The sequence below is a fragment of the Vanellus vanellus genome, assembly GCF_965231255.1.
Source record: "Vanellus vanellus genome assembly, chromosome: 3".
In the NCBI taxonomy this organism is placed as follows: domain Eukaryota; kingdom Metazoa; phylum Chordata; class Aves; order Charadriiformes; family Charadriidae; genus Vanellus; species Vanellus vanellus.
In genome coordinates this window covers 55,342,760-55,368,074 of record NC_138907.1, presented here as the reverse complement: position 1 = coordinate 55,368,074, position 25,315 = coordinate 55,342,760, and the positions used below count along the sequence as shown (strand labels likewise).

The 25,315-nt window shown below is 40.8% G+C and overlaps 1 protein-coding gene across 1 annotated transcript; it reads right to left on the bottom strand.

Moving 5' to 3' along the window:
• Positions 1-2,284: 2,284 nt before the first annotated feature.
• RAB32 (RAB32, member RAS oncogene family) lies at positions 2,285-23,742 on the bottom strand (the record flags this gene model as incomplete). Its single annotated transcript, XM_082480946.1, has 3 exons — positions 2,285-3,872; positions 6,281-6,558; positions 23,514-23,742. 3 exons carry the CDS (start codon positions 23,740-23,742, stop codon positions 3,723-3,725), a joined length of 657 nt encoding a protein of 218 aa, XP_082337072.1. The 3' UTR covers positions 2,285-3,722.
• Between the last annotated feature and the right edge of the window lie 1,573 nt (positions 23,743-25,315).

The following is a 25,315-nucleotide window of genomic DNA, read 5'->3' as shown; positions in this document are numbered from 1 at the left end:
CACATATCACCATATATCAAATAGTTACTCAGGCACTAAGTCTGTAAGAATGACTCAAACTATTCCCCAGAAATTAATCACTACTGATGAATAAGGATTTGTTCAATTTAAGGAGACTAAATACTATCACAATTCAATAGATCTGACACAAAGTTGAAACAAACAAAACTCTGGAATAGCTCATATTTTTCTACGACTGCAGTTAAGATATACCTAGAAAATCCCATACTGCACTAATTGCTCTAACTCTTTTCTAGTTTTCTCAGCAACTGTAATGCCTCATTAAGCTTTTTAAATTAATGGAGGCTGACTTTGCATGAGCTGCACAGACATACTGCCCAACCACTATCCAGGAAGACTGTACGCCATCTCCAGCCTTTACAAAATCAGTTGATGGAAACATGCCCGGAAAGACATTTTACTGAGGCACCGATTCAGGCTTTTACTGAAGTTTTTCATCTCAAAACGGTTGCTTAAATGTAGGGACTAGGCAATCACGTAATTGCTCATTTGAGATTGACATATTTCAGACTGCAAGAGAGAATGAAATAAAATAGTATGGGGCCTCTGTTCATCTGATTGAGATGAATCATCACTTTACTATATATTCTGTATACATAAAACAAATGATGTCTGATACTTTTTACTCACTTATTAGCCTAAAGTTAAATTAGGTAATTGGGTCTGTCTAAGCTTCCACAGATCTTTCCAAAGCAAAGTTTTGGGGTTAATTAGGACTGGACTTCATGACTAGGTTAATTGACCTAAACATTTCTCCACAAACTGCAGTCTCCTTCTTGTCTACCAGAGAGATGCTCCCATTCCCTGCCTCAGGCTAGAATACCAGTCTTTTCTTAGTTTTCACCTTCCATCTGGATCAGATTTCCTGATCCACCCCACCAGTCTCAAATATAGTAATATGCTCTTCAAGGAAGAGGAGTGGAAAAAAAAAAAAAAATGCTGTTTGTAGCATGAAGGAAGACTAACCGTCTATTAAAGCTCAATTTTCGCCTAGAAAGTAAAAAAAAAAAAAAAAAGATTATTATGCAGGTATAATTCAATTTGTTTTTTATACTACTAGAACTACAAGATTCTGCTTTGTAATACAATCTGCATAGTAGTCACTTTAAAACTTTAGGTTTTTGTTTTTATAGATGGTAGTTCCTGAACCTCACCCTGGCTCAGCTTCTCCAGTCAGTGACAGCCTGTATCAGAACTAGAGTATTTCACCACAGTTAGCAGTTTCCCCAGTGAAGTATTTGAGGAACTAGTATTTGAATGTAGAATTTGTATGCCATACTAGACAGACTCAAGAATTGGCCTTTTTTTTTTTTGCTCATTAGTGACAAACTTGCTGTTATATCGCATAAGCTCAGTAAACTTACAGTTGAAGCCAAGTGAACATGAAATTGCATCTTGTTTGACTGGTCATCAAGATTTATCATGCTTTGATCTAGTCAAGAAACATCAAATAAACAGGCTATACACATGTTCCATTGGCTAGTTACTGGATTTGTGCAGCTATAAAGTTTAGAAAAAAGACAGTACACTGGAAATTAAACAGCTTATTAATAATGAGTTTACAGTCTAAATTGAGTTGTTCTGCAGGTGACTGAATAGGAAGATTATGGTAGTTCCAGGTTAGCTAGAACAGTTAACACCACAAACAAGCCAGCAAGCAAGGAACATGGATACGTTTCCACTTCCTTTCTGAAGTGCTACGGTCTTCCCCCCCAAAAAAAAATTAAAAGTAGGAATCAAGCTTTAAGTGTCCAATAAATCTGCACAAGCCAAATGGACACATTCTTTACAGTGGTGTGTGGTAGGAAGATGAAAGGCCAGGGATGTAAGTTGAAGTTAGAAAGGCTCAGACTGGATAGTCTCAGGGGACAGTCAGGCATTGAAACAACTTCCCCAGGGCCATACAGTCTGCATTGTTGAAGTTTTAAGACCAGACCACATGAAAACCTAAGCACCCTGGTATGATCTTGCTTGGATAAGGATGTTGGCTTGGACTTCCTAAGAACCCTTTCAGCTGAATTATCTTATGATCCTAAGCTAGTTAAACACAGTTTTAGCGTATGCCAAGCTTTACCATGGTAATTTAAAATAAGCCTTTAACATAGCAGCTACTAGAAGCTAAAGTTGTTTTCAAATGTCAATGAAAGCATTTGTGTACAGGGTGGGACACATGATGTAAAGATTCATGTTCTCAAAAGCATACACCAACAACATACATAAGATGCCCAAATATATTTATTTGTCTCTTAAAAAGTACGTTACTCTTTAGAAAAAAAGACAGCCTAGAAAATCTCAATACAGATTAAAGTATATTCAGTCTGGCACATACTTCATGATGATGTTTAAGTAAACATCTGCACCATCAGACCAAGCAAGATAAGACTTCTGAAGTCAGTAGCAATGAGGTACCAGGACAGAAGAAACCCTTAAAATAAAGAAGAGCTTCAAAGCCTTTCAGCCAAACAGAGCCAGAGTTCCAGAAAGTATTCAAGAACTGTGAAAACTCTCTAATCCTTTTGATCTTCGTTTGCTGCCAAAAATACATATGAGTTATAACAAGGAAACAACCACCTCAATATAGAGAGTTACAAACTGGTAAGCAAGTTCACCAGCTCCAAGTAGTCAGAAGAGTGCAGCACTGTTCTAAAATTGAAAGAGCTAGAGCTTGGGTTGGGTTTTTGGTTTGGGGTTGGTTTGTGTTTTTTTTTTTTGTTTGTTTGTTTTTTTTTTGTTTTGGTTTTTTTTTTTTTTTTGATAGGCTAGCAAGAACCAGTTAAGCCATTTCTTTCAGTACCTCTCCCCTCCCTCATGGTATTCAGAGCCATCTCAAGAGAGAAGGAAAAAGAAGCAAGTTCATTAGCACAGGACAGTAAGATATTCACTTTTTGCACTCTTGGTAAAGTTTTCAGTGTTAGTGCATGAAAGTTTCTGGATGTGCATATGGGTGAGGTTACCGTAACTATGTGTCAAGAGTACAACTGTATTCATTAATGTGTTTCATATGTAAAGTATTAGCTGAAAATATTCTGCCTTAAATGGCTGGAGATGCATTTTTGTTAGTATCTCTATAACCATGCTTTTACCCTGTTAAGTACAGTCATTTACCCATCTTGTTCTCAATCAGTGGTAAAAGCCATCTACTTCACTCAGTCCTAGTGAACACACTAAGATACCTCCCATCCATCATTGGCCACTTCAAAGTTTCTGGGATGTCTTGATCCAGGAGAACTAGACAGATCCTCATGGTGGGGGATAATAAATAGGGAAAAGTGTGTAGGTGAGAAGGCTGAAGTAGGACACTACTGGTGAAAAAGGAAAAGTTTACTTTAAAGGTGCAAGTGTCTGTTCAGCTAAAACCATGATGAGCAAGTCCTATTTGGAATGTAGCATATGTCCTACAAGCAAAACTAGACACTGCATGTTGTCTTTGTTCCTTTTTAGGAGTGTAAACACTACCTTATGTTCTCAAGTAAGAAGGCACTAATCAGACTTAGATGCAGCCACTCAAGCAAGTGGAGTGGTAACTCACAAGATACTCTTGTTTAGCATGAAACTGAGTAAGTAAACACCCACAAGAATCACCTATTCAGATAATACCAGACACCCCATATGGATTGTCACAATGCAGCACCATAGCAGCAGTTTGATTTAAGGAACAGTCTTGCTGCTCATCCCATCGCATTTACTGAACAGTGGTAGCATTAGCAGCACTGTGATTTACTCTCTGCTTTCAATGGGTCTAGGTCCAGTTTTGGTTTCCCCACATCATTGTCTTCATTAGGAAAGGTTTTGTAGTTCGCAAGGATGTTTTCCACCAAGAATCGAGCAGCTTCATCTATGTTGATGTTGTCCTAAAAATTTTGAAAGGAAAGAAGTCAGTGATTTTTTTAAATAGTTACACGTTCCTATTAGAAGCTGGCCAAATACAAACTCTTCTACAGTCTCATCAGCATGACACAAACAGCTTAGAAGCATCAGGTCATTGGTCCTACACTTGCTTTTTGAGAAAAAATACCAGAAATGTTCAAGAAAAAGTTATTCACCCATGTTACAAATAGGATACTTCAACTCTAATCCTGTATGCAGTTGGGGTAAAAACATCACCTGCATTTGGAAGGCTTACAAATGCCAAAGTGCATTTCTGCAACAGGAAAGATAATGGGCAGTTACACTTTTCACAGTAGTGTTCTACCTTTGGGAGCATTTTTCTGCTTCTGCTGCAGTTTGGATGCGCTTGTTTATGTAAAAGGATCTTTTCTATCAGCCTCAAAACCCCATCTAAATCAGGGTGCTTCATCTAGCCACTCTACATTTTCTTATACATGCTTTGAAGCATGTGTATGCAGGATACCCTGATGAAATACATCTCTATACATCTCTAGGTATCTCAGTTACTGAGGGGCCAAGCTGGCCAGTTCTAAGGGGCCTTTGGCCACACCTTTGACCTGGCTAGGCCACCCATTAGCTCACCACAGGACTGCCATGTTTGGAATTGCTCATCTTTGGTTTCAAAGGAAATACCATCCCAGTCCACTCTTCTGTCTCTGCAATTGTATATCTAAACTCTACATGAGCAAAGTTAGGTCATGAGAACATTTAACTCATCACTACTGCACTTTACAAGCTTGCGGTTGTCAGCCACAAACTGCTTTTGGCTGTTTGCAGATAGGCACTTTTCCCTGTCCAGAGCGGAAGATGATTCTCCTCATTTTAGTGTAAGGATGTTCATAAGCTATCCGTATGAATATTTATTCTCTCTGCAGTTCTTTTGCCTTTAATATTGTCCTAATCCACAGGGAGTGGGACCTATATTACTGATCACAGACTGAAGATTCAAGTATCAGTTCTAGCAGAAAGGCGAAAGCAGACTATGAGGATATTTAAGTAGGCAGGACTTAAAACCGTGAATTGACTTGGTATGCTTATAAGACAAGCAAGCTATCCTGAATTTTGCAAAGCTATTTTAACTACACCTCTTCAGAGTCTTAACCAAGTCAATTCATAACTGAATTAGGACTAATATTGTCTGGACTTTTCTCTGCATCAAGAATCTTGTTTTACATTGTCGTGTCTTAAATGCCACCTAAAATGCAAGCTGTCATTACACTTCTACTAATATATAGCAGTGTTATGGGCAGTTGAAGCTTCAGGGAAGACATACCCCAAAGCAGAATCTTAGTATTCTTTTGGAGTAAAAAGAGCCTTGAAATGTGAGTTTTTAAGTAATAGATGGGTGGGTTTGGGAATTATTTGTTCAAATGCAAAGAAATGATTAGCTAATTTAACTCATTCCTGTCACTGTGTAGCTTCCACTGTGAACTTCTTCCTTATTTTAAAGTGGTCAGGAAGAGGCTTGTTACTTTATTTCTTATACTCCTCTTACAGACTTTTTTTTCTTTAAAATAGTTGCCTAAGCATCATTTTGTGCCAGTTCATCAGCAGCAGTTAAAGGAAGTAGGCAAACCAAAGGAAAAGAGGGACCTTGAGATTTAGCTTACCATATAAACAAGTTATCAGCCAGACCAGTAGTTTGGTCTAGAAGACCCTTTCATTTTTAAGGATCAATTGAGTTTTAAGTAACTGTTTGATTTCACTTCCAACTAAGCTACCGCAAGCTTATCTGTGCATTGACCAAGTCTATAGACTGAAAGCATACAACATAAGTTACTCAGTTATCTGTTTGAATAAAGTAGCCGTCTGTCTTAGCTTAAGTTACTATACAGAACAACTTTTTTTTTTTCTCCAGTTCCATCTTGAGAGTCCCTGGTAAACCAGAAAAGTGCTTTAGTGACATTATCATCTGGGTAGGTAGTAACAAGTGAGCAAATAACTTGTTCACTTCTGGAGTCTTACCACTTCCTATGTTCAACAGTGATGGCAGAAGCTGCAATTTAAAAAGCTGCACTTAAAGAATACTTTTATCTTTTGGATAGTTTGATCAGCATTTAGTAGTATTAACATCTAAAGAATGATGCTGATGCATGCAAGATGAAGAAAAACTTACCAACTCAGTTAAACAAGGTTTCCAGTTGGTTTTAAGGTTCTCTGAATTTAAGATGCAGTTCTAATCTAAACCAAATATGCCTCAAGTCTTCCTCAGGTGTGAGCTAGCCTGCACACCACTTCCAACTTTTGCTGAGCACTGGAGACTTGACTGTCACTTCCTGTACTTGATAATTTTCTTCCCCACATGACTACATTCATCCATTCCTATGCCAATACTTAGAAGACTTAAAATGTGTTTCGTCTTTATGCTCACCTTGGCAGATGTTTCAAACCATCCAACAAAGCCACCTTCTCTGCAGAACTGGTCCATTTGAGAGGGATTCTGGCTGCCATCTTTCTTTTGGTCACACTTGTTTGCAAGAAGCACAGCAGGGATGGGGCTGCCATTGGGAAGTAGTACTTTACTGTCCAAATCATGCTTCCATTTTGAAACAGCCTCAAAAGTGGAGCCTCTTGTGACATCAAAGACTACAAAAGCACCAACTGCCTCTTTGTAGTATACTCTAGTCATATTTCCAAAGCGCTCCTGGCCTGAAAGAGAGGATAGCGACAGAGAATATTTCAGCATGAACTGTTGTCAATATAAATGGGCTTCTGTACCAGGTTAGTATACATGAGTTTAGCATTCAGGTCTAGTCACCTAGTTCATACACCACTGCTTCTTCCATCCATGTTATCATTGTAACCAGCATTATGTGTACCATACAAGTCAGATGCTAAAAAGTTTGCAATCTCAACTACCAATTTGACTTTTTTTTTTTTTAAACTTATTTGTTGAGTAGTGTTCTTTTAGAAATAATGCCTAAAAACACTATGAGCACAGCTATACACAAATCATTCTCTTCTCAAAAAAGCTTCTGCAAGATTTAGATATAAACCTAGTCACTTCAGCTGGAGACTTAAGCAAACCCATACTTTTTTTCCTAGAGGGTGAGAAACAAGGATTTCTATAAGTTCCACAGCTAACAGCCTTCAAAGCATCTTCTGAAGAAGTCACCGATATTATAGATTTTTTCCTTAGGGACAAGCTCAAAAGGAGCTAGTTTAACAGTTCTAGCTGAATCTATTATCTTTGACTTCAGCTTTTAAGTCTAAGATGTTCTCTAGAATAATTTCCAACTGTAGGAGTTCTACAGCAGTCCCAGTATTTGATACAAGATTATCAGAATAGTTGAAATACAATTATTTAAAAAAAAAAATAAAGAAGAAAACTAATGGTCAGTGAGTATAGTCAACTAAAACCTTTTCTTAAGTAAAACTATTGTAGTCAGTATACTTGAAATATAGAATTAGAGTGCCTGTTCAGTTATTACTCTGCTTGGAAGGCCAGACCATCACGTAGCGTTTGTACTGAAGTGGGAACAGCAGTGTCAAGCGCTAGCATGTTGCTTGGGAACTTCAGGCTATTAAAAATAGCTTTTTGCTTTGTTCAGAAGTCTTCATTGGGAAAACTAGTCCCTGCACTTCATGATTTAGTTTTGCAGTGTAATATCACTTCAGCTTTTTGCATTTAGTGCCTATGCAGTTTTAGACTAGATAGAGAAAGTAAGAATTTTAATTCGAAACATAGTTGTCCTCTGTTTATAAATAACATTCAAGTTCGCCTTTGATTAGCAAGGACAAACAGTTACAAGAAGAACTGGGTATTATCATCTTCTCAGAAAGAGCCAGAGATTCATTAGGTGAAGGAACTTGACAAGGGATGCTGTTCAACAGAATGCTTTTCTAGCTCAATTGCCTCATTTTAATGTCAGTACTTCAGCGTACCGATTAGCTCATTCCCTGTAGACATTTTCAGAAAAGGTTGACTAAGCAGCTGTTAGAATTGCCTGAAAGCAGCAGCAGCTACATTGAAGTTCCAGAGAACTATAAAGCAGACCATTTCTGTCTGTTCAACTTTTATGCAGTATCATACTTTAAACAGCATCACCACCCAGCCTATTCTGAGGAGTGGAAGTTACACATGAATTTCTTCACTACCATCTCATTATCCCCTGTGCGAGAACAAGGAGTGTGCAAGAGGGAAGCTTTTCCCTCCATATTCAAAGCTCAAGTTTTGAAGTGGCATTAATGCCATGGACTGTAAGGCCAACAAGCCAGGCACCAAACCTGCATCTCAGTGACTATGTCACCGGAAGAGACACATACTGGTACAAGTCTTCTAAACAGTGTACACAGAACTTACAAGTAACTCACATTGTCTCCCTAGGCCTTTCCAGGCTGGATTGTTATGTCTAAAAGGTGTTTTTGGTATAGCCTTACTGCAAATTGTTGCATCATGTGCCCACTGTTTTCATTAATCAAATACCACTTGGAAAGAGTTTGGCTAGAAGGCTTTTACTACTTCTGCAGATCAACTGTCACCTAAAGAAGCTTTACCTTTAGATTGTGGGGATTTTGTTGTTGTGTTTTTTTTTTTTTTTTTTTTTTAAATGGAGTTGCACATGGTCAAATTTAGTTATATCAATCCAGTCACTGCATACGGCACCGCACAAACTATGAGGAGCTCCTTCTCAGCTTCCCTGTTTGTTCAGCTGTCAATCTCACCATTGATTCCTGTTACATGGGAACACCTCCAACTGTGCTAAAACACCAAGTCTTGTGTCCAATTCAGGCAATATAGCCTTTTACACCATAGGACAGGCCTACAAAACAAACAGCATAATCTCAAGGTCTACACCGCTGTCACCAGCCTCAGGCTTCTACAGAAAGATTTCTTCAGTTTGGCTCCAAAATGGTCTAGAAATGGACACCACTTGCTGTTACTTACATGAGACTGCACATGAATTTGAAGCAGCAAGAGGAACAATCCCAGTAGTCCCCTATTCAGTTGTTGGAGATCTGTGGGGATTTCTGTCTTTCTAATTAAAAGTCTTAAGTTTTTCCAAAAATTTTCTTACATATACATCCATCAAGTTAAGTTGCATTGATTAGTTGCAGAAAGGGTTGCTAAACTCTTACTAGCAAGGAACAGAGACAGCATAATCACTACATATGAAAACTAGGGTATTTTTGGAGTTGCAGAAAAGATTATCAGGCAGTTACCATTTCTCATACAGCTGTGCATGCTGTAGGTAAACATGGCTGTGATCAATTACCATGGTGAGGGACATTCCCATTGACTGAATCCCTTCCTGCCTACTGCTCTCCCATCCAAAAGAGCTTTAAAGGCAAAGAACAGTTAACAAGGCCATACTAGCCTCCTATAGCTATAACCCTTGCCGAAACCTGCATACTGTGCATTTAAGCTGTATGAGATGCTGAACATGTACAGCATCACATGTAGCTTTCAAAGAAAAGAAAGTTACAAAGTATATCTCATAACCAGACTTGAAGAGTCCTAAACACCACCAAATGTTTTTTCTTAAAGAAATAACAGGGGTCCTAACCTTGGCCAGAAAGTCTGGTCATCGCTCAGATGAGTTTAATCAATATTCCGTTGCCAAAAGAATTCCCAACATCTTACCACAGTCAGTCTTTCCCACCCACCTAGCCCAACGCCTTTGTATATAATTAGCTAGGGAGCTGCACTGACAATCAACCAAGATTGCCTGGCGGTTGCTCCCTTGACACTGGTTACTTCTCCTGCCCCACTATCCCCCCAGCCTACATGAAGCATAACACCACGGCAGCCCCTTCCCCTGTCAGGGAAAGCCAGATACACTAAGCCAGAAAGGCCGCAACGGTCTTGTAGCAGAGCAGCAGACTAGCTGAATCCCCCCCATGGGGTCCTGACCAGGAGAGAAGCCACTGCAAGTGGGATTGTGCTAACCGGAAGATTCAGGAGCTCTGGAATAATGCAGAAGCCAAGGTTAGCTTTGTACAGTAGCTTTTCTCGTTGTGTCAGAAGACAGCAGTAGGAACACAAGCCTGCACTGAACTGTGCTTTACTTTGTACTCTACAGCAGTCCCTCAAAAAGCATGGGCTTCAACTGTCCAGAACAATCATCTGAGTCTTACTTCTAGCTGGCTTTGATAGCAATCCAAATTTTTGCTGTTACAGTATGAGTTTTTTATTTGGAAAAAAGATTAATACATGTTCTTCTGTAATTTAAATTTGGGTGAAAACAGACAACAGAAGTGCATATATATACACCTATCAGCATAAGAGCCTCTATATTTACTTCATGGATTTAAGTTTTACATTAGGCAGATATGCTACCCCTTCCCCCTAAACACACATACAAGCTAACACCACTGCAATATTACAGATTAATGCCTTTTAATAGGTCAAATACACTCCAATATGACTGCTGGCCTTTTCTGAAGTTGCCCAAACTCCAAAACAGTTTATTACACAAGCTGTTTTCACCTCCAGAATTCACATCCACTAACAATAGACCTGATCTGCATACTAGCTTATAACCGCTCTTGCTTTATTTGGAGGTCTTATGAGGATTGATATATTCTTTTTATTCCATAGAAAGATGCAAGCAATAACACATGGCCTGCCTAAATGGCAAGAGTTTTGTTGTGGTAAAAGGTATATGGCATGAGGCAGGAAGAGAATTCAGTATAAACTGATTAGATTTTCTTTACAATCCTGTTATTACTCACAATGGACATACTTTAAGTTGAGCTTCTCGTAGGGGATGCGGAGCATTCTAGACAGCCTTTTGAAAATTTAACAGGTCTTTCAGGCAAAGCTTTTGCAAGTGCTTTTCTTCTTGCAAAGCACACTTATAGAAAAACCAAACTGTAGACCATACCACTCCTCCAGAGTTTGGAGTCTGAACATCATTCTCTATTTAGGTATTAAGACTAAATTGACTCAGTTTTTGCCATGCTCAGTTCAGTTGGGGATTTTTCATTCCCTTTCCTATGTCCTGCAGAATTTTTGCTGTGGTTATTTCACTATATGTGAAAGTTGTGTTGAGCGGTACCAGAAGTAGATCATACCCCCAGAGGGGAAAGAGGCTAAAAGTGATCAGATGAAACTAGACTTAAAATCTCCAGTGTGTATAATCATGGAAGGATGACAACTAGAAAATGGCTTTGTTACTACAGCAGTATGGAAAGGCCATCAGAGGATCATTCTGGTCAATCATCCCAGTAGTTCTAGTGCCTTGACATAAACCTGATGGTACCACAAAATTATAATTTCTCTGTGCTTTAGAGGTTCGGGTGTAGATAAGGAGTGAAGCTACAGGGCAGTCATGGGCATCGGAGGTTTTGCTTGGTGGTATGAAAGTGGCTGCAGCAATGCAGAGTTCTGCATTCTCTAACCACAAAGTTTTCACATCTAAATGACTCAGCACATATTGTCATCATATTTTCCAGTAATTGCAACAACACTAAATGAAATACTTGCATAGGGCCATGCATCAGGAACTAATACAGTTCCCTAGCGCAGCAGCACCACAGGAATTAAGTGTAGTTTAAAACAGTATTAGAGCTTGGAAGCTGTATGGTTTACTCCTGTTACACTGTAAACTGGGAAGCAATAAGTTAAAAAAAAACATGAAAAAATTATAGCCAGGTTTGACATTAGAAACTTTATCTTTGTCTTTTACTTCACTGCAAAAGATGATATCATCATAAGATTCAGACACTGCCAACCTTGCCTTGAAGTACGTTTTAAAGAGTTTCTACAGCAATCTTCCCCAGTGTGAGGAATAAACAAGAGTCCTGTTTATCACAGCAGTGTGACTTATCATTGTGGCAGTTCTTGCTTTTAGTTAGCAGGAGTTACCCTACATTCCTACCATTATTTTTGCTCTTAACTTCTCTTACATGATGGGAACTGAAGCTAGAAAAAGCAAGTTAAATGTACAAATGACTATTAGATAAACATGATATTGAGCTTGTTGGGGTTCCATCCCTCAGACTACTTACCATACCTAGAAGTCTTAACATGTAGTTTATATGAACTAACAGGAACCTACTCAAGGAGAGTAAAATGAAGCAGCTTTGCCAGCTTTTTTTGCTATAAAGGTAAATTTTGGGTTATCTGTCAATACTGACAGTAAGACACAGGTTCCTTCCCGTTGTAAGAAAATCTAAGTTTAGTCTATTCTGAAGCCACACAACTCAGAAGCCAGAGTTGAGATGTTAAGGGGTTAAATGCAACTAACACATCAGGAGTACTGATGGACAACTAGACAAAGTCTAGCTTCTCTTTCAGATGAGACTAGCAGTTCTGATATCCTCCAAGAATTGTGCCATTAATGAGGAAGAGAAAGACGACCATGAGTTAGAAAAGTCTGACAACTAGAAGAATGATGGAACAAATAGTTTCATTTGTTGAAGTAATGTTAGTTCAAGTCATCTTTGACAGGCTAATCAGCTTAATGGGTGTCCAGAGCTCAAAATTTGATTTTAACAAATTTGACAGTTCCACATCAAATAATTCTAAACTAGAGAAGCATAGTTTAGACTAAAGTCATCCAAAATTGAATGCACAACTAGCAGAAGAGTTCTATTCCAAAGTTGTTTGCTGCTAACTAGATCTTTGCAATGAAGATTTGCAGTTTTTCCTTGGACCCAACAATACGGAGTTGTCAAGTCTGATAAATAGCAAAAGGTCCTCAGTTTATTAATAATGCTAGGCAGCTCTTGCTAACATTGTCCTTCAGAATACTGAAAATCAGTGTTCAGTTAGTTTAAAAGGCAGTTTAAGTTCAACAGAAACAAGGAATATACCACACAGGATCAGTGTAATCTATAAAACCAAGTCAAAAAAACTATCCAGCAACAAATACTCCAGTAGTGAAGAAAATGATAAAGAGACCCAGTGAATCAAATTAAGAGTTCAAAATGCATAGAAGTAGCATCCTGCTAGTATGTTTCAGTTATTCAGCTTTTCTATAAATAGGTACTATACACTGCAGTGAACTCAGGCATCACAAGATGCATATTAAGCTATAGTGAATGGTTGTAATAAATCAGTTCTAGTCTGGGAATACTTTAACATTTTCCTCGCGTTGCGAGAAGCCTTCTCAGATCAACTATTCGCCATGACCACTAATAGTCAATATTAGTCATACAAAATTCAAGAAGGGTCATTAGCGACACCCAGACTAACTCTAATTTGACTGCCAACACCATGGCTCTTAGGTCCTTGTTATCAACTACTTTGACCTTATTAGCCACAGTGTGCAAGCATAGTGCCACTATTTAGACTTCAGTGCCAAACTCTACAAATTAGTTGTTTCAGACAATTTCCTGCACCATGATACGTTTGTGCGTTAATTCATCCTAGACAGGAAAAACCCCAATTCAACAGTACGTGAAACCCCTTCTTTCCAGTCTTCCTTCTGCCAACATAAGGCCTAACCCGATGAGCACTCTTTCCTGCTCCAGCTGTACTGCTTCGCAAAAGATTTTCCCCAACTCCCTGAATTTCTAACATCAGGCTTTCACTTACTAGCATCAAGGAACATCTGAGTGGCAGCTCCTTATTTACAATTCCATCTCTCAGCAAAGTTCATGTTATTCAATGTGGTAGACTTAAGCTAAAACATCATCCAAAATGGCTGGGCACGCAGCCCAATCCTCTCACTGAGTTAGAATCGCTGTCCTTTTCACAACTCATCCAAGTCCTTTAGGAGCCACAGGCAAGAACAGACTACACGTTGGATACCTGTTGGTCCTACAGCTGGATGTTTGGCACAATACAGCAAATATCCAGAATTGCCCTGAGGATGTATCTCCCGGTTCTCCAGACATCTAATGTACATTTTAGCACTCCCTGGGTCAGGTACGAGCTGACTGAGGCTCCTTTTCAGCAAGATATATCCATATGCTACTGGTGAGCTACCACTGCTGACAGCATTTCCTCCCCTCTCCCCAAACCAGCACAGCTTGTCCCAGAACTGTCTTACTCAATTAGATAGAATCTGTTATTCAGCAAGAAGTAGGTTAACCAAACCACTATCAATATTACAGGACATGCTCAAAGTGTGCCTACCTGCTTTTTCACATGGGCAGCAGCCATAGATTGAGAGTGAGTAGACAGACCGATACGGTCAGTACTAATGGCTCTTCACTCCTCATTCTTACCCATTTAAGCTATGAGCACAAAGTTGCCAAGTGTTTGAACCACAGAGATGCTGAACTATACTAGCACCTCTACCAGATATTAAAAACCTGTAAGAGTTAAAAAGCACATCTAGCCTGACTTTTACTTTCCACCATTGTGGAAGTAATTGGTATTTGTGGTTCTGGTGACAAACACCAAGAGGTTAAAAAGCAAGAACATTACACCTTCCTGTGTTAGATAGTAGTAGAAACAGTTTCACTGACTGCAGCTCTTACAGTTTCTAACAGACAAAAGCAGCCTCAGATGATATAAGTGAATTGCTAGTGCTCTTTCTCACTCAGGGTGAAGCAGGAAAGTTAACTGACCACTGAATGGACCTCTTCTTTACAATAACTCAAGCCCTTCAGAAAGACAGTCTTCAGGGAAAAGGTAACTAGCTAGTTAATCCCTTTTCAAATGACTCCCACTTTACCAAAAGAGTTATGGTAGACATAACTCTGGCTATGTCTATGTTAGACAGTGGCAGGGAGCAGTGGAAGCAGTTGTGTTGAGTGAGACACTGTCAGGGACCCAACATCCACAATATACTATATATACAGTATGCATGACAGACTTAGTCTGTAGTCACTGAAAAGTCACTGACTAACATCAGGTCAGGTGCAGCAGCATTTTGATTGTTTAGATCACAATGCAAAGTGCTTTCACATGTTCTTAGAAACTTGCTCTGAAATTTCACTGCAAAACACAGCCAGAATCTAACCCAATAATTTTTTAGCTACCTGAATTTTCAAAGTCAATGAGATTAGTCTTCCTAGTCACTATTTGGTGTTATTATACTTTATTCCAAAGCAGGACACTCCTGTCTACTACCAGTGAAACAGCAAGAGCACTTGATAGACATCTGATTTCCATCAGGAAAGCTGATCACATCTGTCATCCTGATAGTTGGAAAATGCACACCATTCTCCTTCACAAAGGTAGAAAGCCTTCTTTAAACATATGATTCAAGATTGTCCAAACTAACTTTAACAACTTACTATCTTGTCTTCAAGAAATTTAGAGGCAAGACCATACACGTATAGTTCAACTGGCTTTGCCCAACATCAAATATATTATATGTAATATTAGGACAGTCGAGTTTGCATAAAAGCTTCACCTGTTTTGCTTGCATCTTTGATAAACAGCAAATTAGCAAAAGAGGAAGTCCCTGACTAAGCCCTAGATTTCCATCCCCAGAGAAGTAGAGTTAACCAAGCTAAATGATTTCTAACTAGCATCAAATGCAGCTGTTCAGAAAAACTCTCCTTGCATTAGTATTCAGATAGAGATGACATAGTCCAGTTAGTGCCAGCCACAGCATGACTTGGTACTTCCTACCTTGCTTTAACTAGACTTAAACAAGTCATCTGCCAGAGTTAAGCTATTTTCATGCCTGACACCCTCTAATCCGTCTCCTTTGGTGCACTGCCATGCAGCCAGAGCTGTACTGTGTACTTAACGGTGATGCTGCATGGCACTACAGAATTTCACAGCACACAGGAGAACAATTCTAAAGTCAGTTTGTCTCAAGAAAAACTTTATCACGAGACTGAAAAAATGTTAATCGCTAAAGTGGTCAATGTGTCATGGCACATTGTGTGTGATTGGAATTTTGTGTCAAATAGCTGCCACTTTGCTCTACCCAACACTCTAGTCTGGGAGCATTTAAAGAACAAGTTCCCACAAGCTGTTTGTAGTGACACTCAGAGGCTGTTTTTTTAAATATTATTTGAAAAGCTGCTAAAATCCATACAATAAGGAATATTGGTTTGCATTTGCTGCTGATCTACAAGCCGCTACTGCTAAGAGTGGACTATGCTTTCTCTAGACATAGTTAAGTTATATATTTCTAAACAAGCTCTATAAACCCCTGAAATCCCATCATTTTTTTCAAAACGTATACTTATCACCCCATCTACCTTTGTTCTGTGGCTCCACAGCCAGAGGAAAATTTCAAACATTTGATGTTTACCACAGGTAGCTTGAGAAGTGTGTTATGTTTTGCAGTCACTGCTTGCTGCTGGTCATGCTAGCTTTAACACTTGTGAGAATTCCACAAGTATTATTTGTATGCTTTCATATGAAAATACAAATAGAAGTGCCCTTACTGTAAATCACTTCCTTCTGACATGGCATATCACACTGCAAAATTTCTAAAGTGAGTATTTGGAGGGAATGGCTGCTGTTGGGAGTTCAAAGAGGGTATTTCTAACAGCTGTGAGACTAAATCCTGGTGTTTCTTCTGAAAGGAAGAAATTTTATACAGCATGTTGGAGCCTTTTTTGGAGCCAAGCACCTAAGACTTCCGCATTTCAGTGGACAGGTAAAGAAAATAATCAGTTTAGAACACCACCTTTACAGCACTTGCCAACTCAAATTGTACTACTGTACACACACTTCCGCGACACCCTGTCCTGATGAAAACCAAACTTGTAAAAGGCAAAGTAGAGATGTAAATAAGGTGAAGACTCCAAGACTCTGAAGCTGCAACACTGATGCAAGGAGAGTTGATAAAGGTCAGTTTACATTCATGTAAACTCCATACATTAAAAGAAAAGTTAATATTTAATATTATCTGCATCAGTTTCTCTCTGCAGGGTAATGCACTTATCAATCCAGCCTACTTTCTGACTACTTGAGTTACAATTACGTGAAGTGCAAGGATTCAGCCAATACTTGCCTCAAAAAAAAGCTTATAATCAAGGTAAGTTAGTGGCTTTCTGCACAGATTTATAGTTTACATTATAATTTGATCCCAGAATTAGTTATGTTCTGTGATATATACTATTTTTCCTCCTGTCTGCTGTATTGCACATGAAAACTTAGGTACCTCAAGTAGCTCACACACCCCCCCATTTGATGGATATCCATCCATCCTTTATTCTCTGTATCAGAATGCTAGAGAAGTATTTTTATTGTGACCTTTTAGACAGCATAAAGCTTATGAGTAACTGCTCTATATGATATGAACCTTATCTATTTGAAAAATAAGGCTGAAGCTCCATATATTCCATAGTGATTAGAAGCTCAAGTACTAAGTGATGCTTCCATTGTTGACAGAAATTAAGAGTACCTGCAAGAGCAATACAGCAAACTTTCTTTTAAACATGTTCTAGATCAAATGGCCTTCTAATATCACATCTTTAACCCCATTTTTTGTAGGGCACCTAGAAAAGCCTATGGAGAAATTCTAAGCTTGCTTCCAAGACACTCAAATAACATCTGTCTCAATTCTACCATTTAACTGAAACTTAACTGAACAGTCGTCTTGCATAATCAAAATTACCATACTAAACTGTCTTTCAACACCAGCTTCAAGACAGTAATATTTCCCATATTCTGTTGGAATTCCATCTGCACACAGGCTTTAAGTTTAAGATAACATATACAAGCACTCTGCATCGCTTCATAACATAGTACTGAGCACTAATATGAATGATTCAGCACCCCACTAGTAAGACAAGGAAATCGCTTCATCAGCAAGACCAATAACCATACCTTACTTGATAGCATTTCATAAAAAATTACTTAAATAGAAGAATTCCAAAAAAGAAAGCATACTGCAACCATTCAGAGATGTCTGAAGTCTGGAGACACACCAAAAATAAACAAGTTTAACGTGTTCAGCACTCATTTGGATACTTAACTGTAGAACTCCAAGCACAACAAGTCATTCTCAACTGCAAGCTCATCGCTCTAATTCAGCTGTTCCAGAAGAGTCACAAGAAAGGACACCCACACAAGATTTCCCACAGAGGGGTGGTTTCTAGAAGGAAACATACAGCACCCTTACAGTTCTGTTTCTTGACTCTACTGCTTCTAAGCCAGTGCTCAAAGCCTTCCAACATGAGCAGGTCTTTTACTTTCCCCTCCTCAAACTTTATCTGCCAGTCTTGCATGTTTCCAAACAACATCATCTTTAAGTAGTTTCTGACATGAGATTTATACTTAAATGTGTGCGAGCAGAAAACATTCTGAAATCAGTCACAGGCCTTTCAAATCTTTTTCATCAGTCTGAACATAAAAAGATTCTCCATCCCTGACTAGGAGTTTTCTGACCTGCCTCAGCTGTCACCAGAATGATAGTGCTCCCACCTCCACATGAAAGCATCTGCAGCTGGAACCTCCATCACCATATAAACTATGAGATAACCTCACCTCAGACCACTAACCAGTTTCTGAAATAAAGCTCTGAACTCCAAGTTCTGCATCTGTTTCTCATGCAGTTATTCATGTGCACATTTTTCACTCTCCCTTCCTGGTTGCACTCATTAAATATCATTATAACAGTGAGGAAAAAAACACAGGTGGGGGCAAGTTATGCCCAGATTCTCTAGCCTCCACCCTACACTCAATTGTACTAGGCACACAGCTAGGCAATTTCTTCATGGTTTCTTTGCAGGAGTTGCCATTTTAATCCCTTCAAAGTGTTTTGTGGGTAAGGACAAGTTGGTACAAGACTACCTTGACTACCTCTAAAGACTAGTGCCTCAAAGCTTTCCACACTTAGGAGGGACTCCTCTGGAAAGCAATTTAAGTTTGTGCCTCTGGCATAGAGCTATGTATGTATAGCTGGCTATATATGTTTTCTGGTTGACCCCTATAGACTTTCAGGGATGCATTGTCACCACTTAAGGTTTGCTTTAGACTTTTTTTTTTTTTAAAAATAGAATCAGTCCATAATGCAAGAAAGCAGTTAGTGACCTAGTACATAGAAGCAACTTGGCATTCTTCTGACATCAATAGCACAAATGCAGACTGAGAAAAACTGAAATATACAGCTGTCTAAGCTATAAGGTTTTTCACATGGAAGTACTCTATCTCACATACTGGGAATGGCCCGAATGCCTTTGAAACTCTGCCACCAAAATACACAGCAGTACACAGCTACATTCCACAGAAGGTGCATAGCTACCAAGCACTCTACCTTTCCAGAGGAGATAGTCCATTGGGACAGGAAAGGTTAAGATCTATTAGGTACAGCACCTGCATACCTAAGTAAGACAACTTTCGTTTTGCCTTCATTGTCTTGCTTTGCAAGTGCTCATTTCAGTTTAAATCCTCTTTCTCCCACATCCACAGTTTCCTGCACACACTTCACCATTTCTCACGGCTTCCTATAGGTGAGAGCAAGTTAAATTCCTAAAAAAGTTAAAAGCTTAACATCAGCTCACATATCTAAGATTCATTTGTCTTCATAGACAAGATGGGATATTCCAGCTCTTCCTCAACTTAGTATGTGAGCAAAATACTTAATCCAATTCCTCCATCCTCTTTGGGGCTGCTATATACCTCTAACAAGTTAGATTTCAGATCTTTGCATGGAGACAGACAAGAGTTTAATAATAAATTTGCATGCTACAAGCTTTGGCATTCAACTCCTGAAAGCTTGTCTAAAGCATGTTTAGAACACTGGAGTACAATCATTACTCTTCTGTTTGGCCAATTTCATAGCCACACTTTTGCAGTTAAAGCAGTGCTTCAGTTTCAATAATCACTTTTCCAAAGAAATTCTAATAAAGTCCTGGAAGAAGGGTGATATTAAACCAATGTTAATGCAGAATCTCTCAGTCAAAGCTTTAAAAACAAATTTGTCTACCAGTTGTCATTAGTGACATTCTTCCGGAGAAGCCAAGTTCAAGTGGTCACCTGTGACTTTTACCACTCCTGTCCTCCAGAGATTTGCATGTTTGTACAGGCTGATGCGATTGACAGTGATAACAAGTGTGATCATAAAGTAGCAGCTAACACTACTTAGTTGCTGGTCTTATAAGATCGGATCAAAAGTTTTTATGATACAGAAAGTCCTTAAAGTGCTTTTTCAATGATATTTGACTGAGTTTCATCAATATGCTGTATTCACCTCCTACACTACATTGTGGTCATCGCAGTATACTCACTAAAACAGTATGCTTGTCAAGTAGGAATCTCCAGTGTATTAAAATAGACTTTAAAAGCACTTCCCCATCATTAAGTTTCCTTTGTTTTGTATCTCTCTACCACAATGACTCATTCCTATCTCCCATTTATTTCACCAATTATCTGTGTCCTTTGATGAAGGGGGTTAACCTGCTTCTAACACTTTCAGAATTTATCCAGGAAGGGAGATTTAACATAACTCTGCACGTCAAGATAAAAAAACAAGAGTAATGCCTAAAGGCAGCTATGGTTTTGAAGTTTTGCTCCTGTATGAACATGCATGTAATTTGTTCAGCTTCTTTCAGAATACTTCGTGCTGCAACCAAGATAATTTGACAGCGACTGATCAGTCTCACTCCCAAGCTTTTTTATCTCCATTATTCAAGAAACTACAACCTGTGTCTAAAAACTAAAATGCCTGAGTATTTCTGCAATATACAAGCCTAAGCACAACAGTATCCTTCTTCCCCCTTCACTATTTCACACCCATCCCCTTTGATTCTGCTGCAGGAATTTGCATTACTTTGTACGTTGCAACAGGAAGGCTATTTTTAGCAGAAAAACAGCATAGGTAGTATAACATTGTCAAGCTCTATTCGATAGAATTATCTAGTCACTGAAAGAAACTCAGCTAGCACAAGAAATTGAAGTCACTCAGGAACCTGCTGCATTGCAATACACAGCATTCGTCATTTTGGCTATGATCACACCTCAAGCCAGCCCAGTATCTCCTTTATAATCTTTAGCTGATGACTGAACTACATGGTTAGTTTTTATCATTGATATAGGTAGACAACCTTAGATTGCACCACCCAGCTCTTTGAGGAAAGCTTTCTATGATGAACTGTAAAAGCACAAGCTTTGATCTATTGAAAAATGACATGCCTTACTGTGCTTAAGGGTCAGACTTTAATTCAGAAGCGTTCTTAAATGCATCAAAATCAATTCAGGATGCCAGCACCATACTGCTTTCAGGGAAGTCACATGTAATGTTATTTACCATAAGATTTAGATCTCTTCAAGAGATCTAAAGCTGTTTGTCTGCACATAGCAGCAAAGTTATCTACATGCACTGTTGAAAGCCAGAAGACAGTTGGGCTGCTGAGTTAAAAGGGAATGACTATCACATGCTCAGATACTTTGTTACACACTTCAGTAAAGCGCTTTAGGGAATATATGCTATGACTACATAGAAGCCATCTTCAACCTGGTTCTCTAACTAATAATTTCCATATAAACCTCTTAATGTCCTCAGGCATTTAGAAACACTCATGAGTAGTGACATAGACAGCTAGAGAACACATTCCCAGCTCAAGGACTTTTGCAGTTTTAAGACCATGAAACACCCTTATGGATACCAAAATCCCTTTTATTTTAATGACTAATGCTTAACCAAGATGTCAAGTTCTATAGGAGTCTGAACTGTCACTCTCACAATGGCTAAGCACAGCCTAATCAGAAAAATCACTAAGACTAAGATTACTTCTGTTTTCCGCCTTTTTTTTTTGATTGGGGAAGGATGGACAACCCCTTGGAACCAAACTAGCCTAAACTACCAGACTAGACGTAAGAGTTTGGAGTACAAATTACAAAATAGTGGTATTTTCATTTTTGCTAGGAAAAGGTTACTCAGGAGTTTCATAGGAAAGTATACTCATGCTGTAAAATAGGAAAAACATTTCAGTGACAGGTAAAAGTTTCTTCTTCAATCTATCAGCAATAATAGCACAAGCCTCTAGGGACTTAGCAGCAGCTCTTAACTCAGTTTTCACATAACAGTGTCCAAGATACCCTAGTGACAATAATCAAGAGTGAAAAATACGGTCTTCTAGATCTTGAAGGCATGGGTGTATTGACAGGACTTGCCATAATGTTCTGTCCAAGCTTTGTTACAAGTTACAGCTAAGCTTCGTGCCTGGCCTGTTGAAACAGGTTGCTTCGGCAAAGCACGCACCTAACCCAGCCTCAGAAACCAAGGCTGAGCAGAAGTTAAACACAAATGTGGCAGCCTGCCAAACCCCAGGATCCCCTCTTTAATCTTTGGAACCTCAGACTTGCTAAAGTACATCCAGAGCGTTGTAGCAGCTTGCACCAATACTGACAATTGATTTAAAGGCTGCTGAAACTGATCTGTAAAAGAAGCCTATCAGAAGAGAAAGCGTGCCAACATTTTACTTGTTTTCCAAAACAGCAATTAGAAAATATTTTAGTTTGCCCTACAGGCCAGCAGCAGAAAGATCTATCATGTGTTTCAGCATATGGCACTAAGAAGCAGGCTTTTTAGTTTGAGGAATCATATTTGAAGTGGTTTAAGATAACCTTTAGAGCAGAAATACCAGGACCTGACATACAGCTCGTCTGTCACAGGGTTACAGCAGCCACATGTTACGCTTCCTCTTTTCCGAGCTTCCACTTGATAAAACGGAGAGTTCATGGAAACAGTAACTACCAGCTGTCATCCTAGTATCTTCCAGTAGCATAAATTTAAACACCAGCATTTGAAATAAAGTCTACTTTTTCATATCCAAGGAGATATTCTGAACACGCCAGAGAGGGATGAAGACACCTGCAGATTAATACCTGAGCTGCACAGAAAACTAGAAATATAACACCAACTTGGGATGATTAAGGAGTTGAGGACACAGACTTCTTACAAGATCACAGCTAAATAGTTTGTTCTGTGGCATTTAACACCACTGCATAAGCAAGTTAACCATGATAGATATATAGTTGGAATCTTTATGACAGATATGTTAAAACCAGTTTTGAATTATATATAGGAAAGGAATGAGATGTAGCTTGGACAAGCGAACAGGGCTTTTCTGCTTCCATATGCTCAAAGTATCTTTCTGATATGCAAACACATGATTTGAATGTAGAAGTAAGCCTAACACAAGTCCCATTCTGTTACTCCATGTTGCAGGGACACAAGTTACTTTTAAATTAAGTAGGTGACTCCAAAAATACAAAGTTTGAGCGTACTTCCCTTGAGGACAATTTTAGCTATTTGAGTTACCTTTAACCTAAAAAGTGTGCTTACTAAACATAACCTACTTGGGAAAAAGTATTTACTCCCTCTAGAAGTGTTATGGAGCCATAACCATGAATGAATTTAAGCAGCAGTCATATCCAAGGCCACAAGCTCCCAGGCAAACGGGTCAGAAGGAGCAGCACGAGCAGGAACCTTCCAGGAGCTCTGGAGCTACCAAACAAGGCAGAGCAGCTTTTTGAGGACTGCTGTAAAACCTCTGGGCCCGGCCGAGCCAAACCAAGAGCCCCACAACATCAGCTAACAGGAGCACACAGAGCCGATAAAAAGTCAAGAACTTCATTCCCTCTTCGAGGCCTCCCTCTTTTTATGCCTCAAACGCAGACAGGAGTGGGTGCAGGTAATAGTGGGAAGGAGAGAAACAAGAAGAGAGACTTCACAGTCAGAATACCCTTTGCTCCTCAGCGTCCGGGCCCCGGGACCCCACACAGCCGGGTTCCCGGGCCTCCGCCCCCTCGGGGCTCGCCTTGCAGAGAGGCTCCCGCCCCCGGCCCTTACCTGCTATATCCCACAGCTGCAGCCGCACCAGGGTCTTGCTGTCCCAGTTGATGACTTTGAGGGCGAAATCTACCCCGATGGTGGCCCGGTAGTGCTGGGAGAAGAGCTGGTGCACGTACCGCTTGATAATGCTGGTTTTACCCACGCCCAGCTCCCCGATCACCAGCACCTTGAAGAGATGCTCCCGGCACTCCGCCACACCGGAGCCCGCTCCCTCCCCGCCGGCCATCCTCGGCCCTTCCGCGGCGGGGGGGGAGGGGAAGGGGGGCGGCAGCGATGCGGGGGCCCGACGGGGCCGCGGCGGGGAGACCGGGGCCGGGGAGGGGCTCTCCCGCCTTTCAACTTTCCCGGCCGGCGACTTTTCCTCCACAACTTTCTCCCCAGCCGGCGGCTTTTCCTCCCAACTTTCTCCCCGGCCGGCTCCCCCCGCTGGGCCGGCCCACGCCGGGGAGGGGAGGCGAGCGGGAGAAGACGGAGCGGGCTAGAAGGAGGGAGGGAGGGAAAGGAGGAGTGTGGAGGGAGGGAAGGAAGGAGGGAGAGAGAGAGGGAGGGAAACCCCGCAACCACCTGACTGCAGTCACAGGACACGGAAACTCCGCGGCCTTATATAAAGCCCGGGGGAGGGCGGCGGGGAGGGGCAGGGGGAGGGAACCGGTCCGCCCCGCCGCTTCGGGATACGGGGAGAAGGGCGGGATGGGGTCCCTGTGTGTCCCTGTCCCCCACTCTAGCTGCCTGGGCTTCTCGCCCGGCCGGGATGGGCTGTCCGTGGCGGGGTCCGCCGCTCCGCCTCGCTCTCCCCGGGCGCTCCCCGGGGCACGGCCGTGCCCCGGGGAGCGCCCGGGGAGAGCGAGGCGGAGCGCAGGGTGTTTGTCCCCAAGCCACGTCCCCGCACTTGCTGCGCTTACCCTGTGCACAGAGGGCGAGGCGGAGGCAAAGAAGGGCAGTGACGTAGCGTAGGCCATCGTGCGTGAAAGGCTCAGGTAGCAGAGGGTGAAGGCACCTCCTCATGGGCAGGATTCCCGCCGGACGCCTTCCACTGCGTTTGGTTCCCTTTCTGTTCCTAAATTAAGGCGGTAAAAATATTTTTTATCACTCTTTAGTTGCTTTAAAAAATACATCAGACGAAGCAGTAAAGTGTAGAACGGTCTGGGTTGGAAGGGACCTTGAAGACCACCTGGTTCCAACCCCCCTGATATGGCCAGGGACACCTCCCACCAGACCAGGTTGCTCAAAGCCCCATCCAACCTGGCCTTGAACACCTCCAGCTTCTCTGGGCAATTTGTTCCAGTGCCTCACCACCCTCACAGTAAAGAATTTCTTCCTAATATCTAATATAAATCTACCTTCTTTCAGTTTAAAACTGTTACCCCTTGTCCTATCACTACACTCCCTGAGTCCCTCCCCATCTTTCCTGTAGGACCCCTTTAGGCACTGAAAGACCACTGTAAGGTCTCCCCGGAGCCTTCTCTTCTCCAGGCTAAACAACCCCAGTTCTCTCAGCCTGTCCTAATAGGAGAGGTGCTCCAGCCCTCGGATCATCTTCATGGCCCTCCTCTGGACCCGCTCCAACAGGTCCATGTCCTTCTTATGTTGGGGGCTCCAGAGTTGGATGCAATATTCCAGGTGGGATCTTACCTGAGCAGAGTAGAGGAGCAGAATCACCTCCCTCGACCTGCTGGCCATGCTTCTTTTGATGCAGCCCAGGATACGGCTGGCTTCCTGGGCTGTGAGCGCACATTGCCAGCTCATGTTGAGCTTCTCATCAACCAGCACCCTCAGGTCCTGCTCCTCAAGGCTGTCCT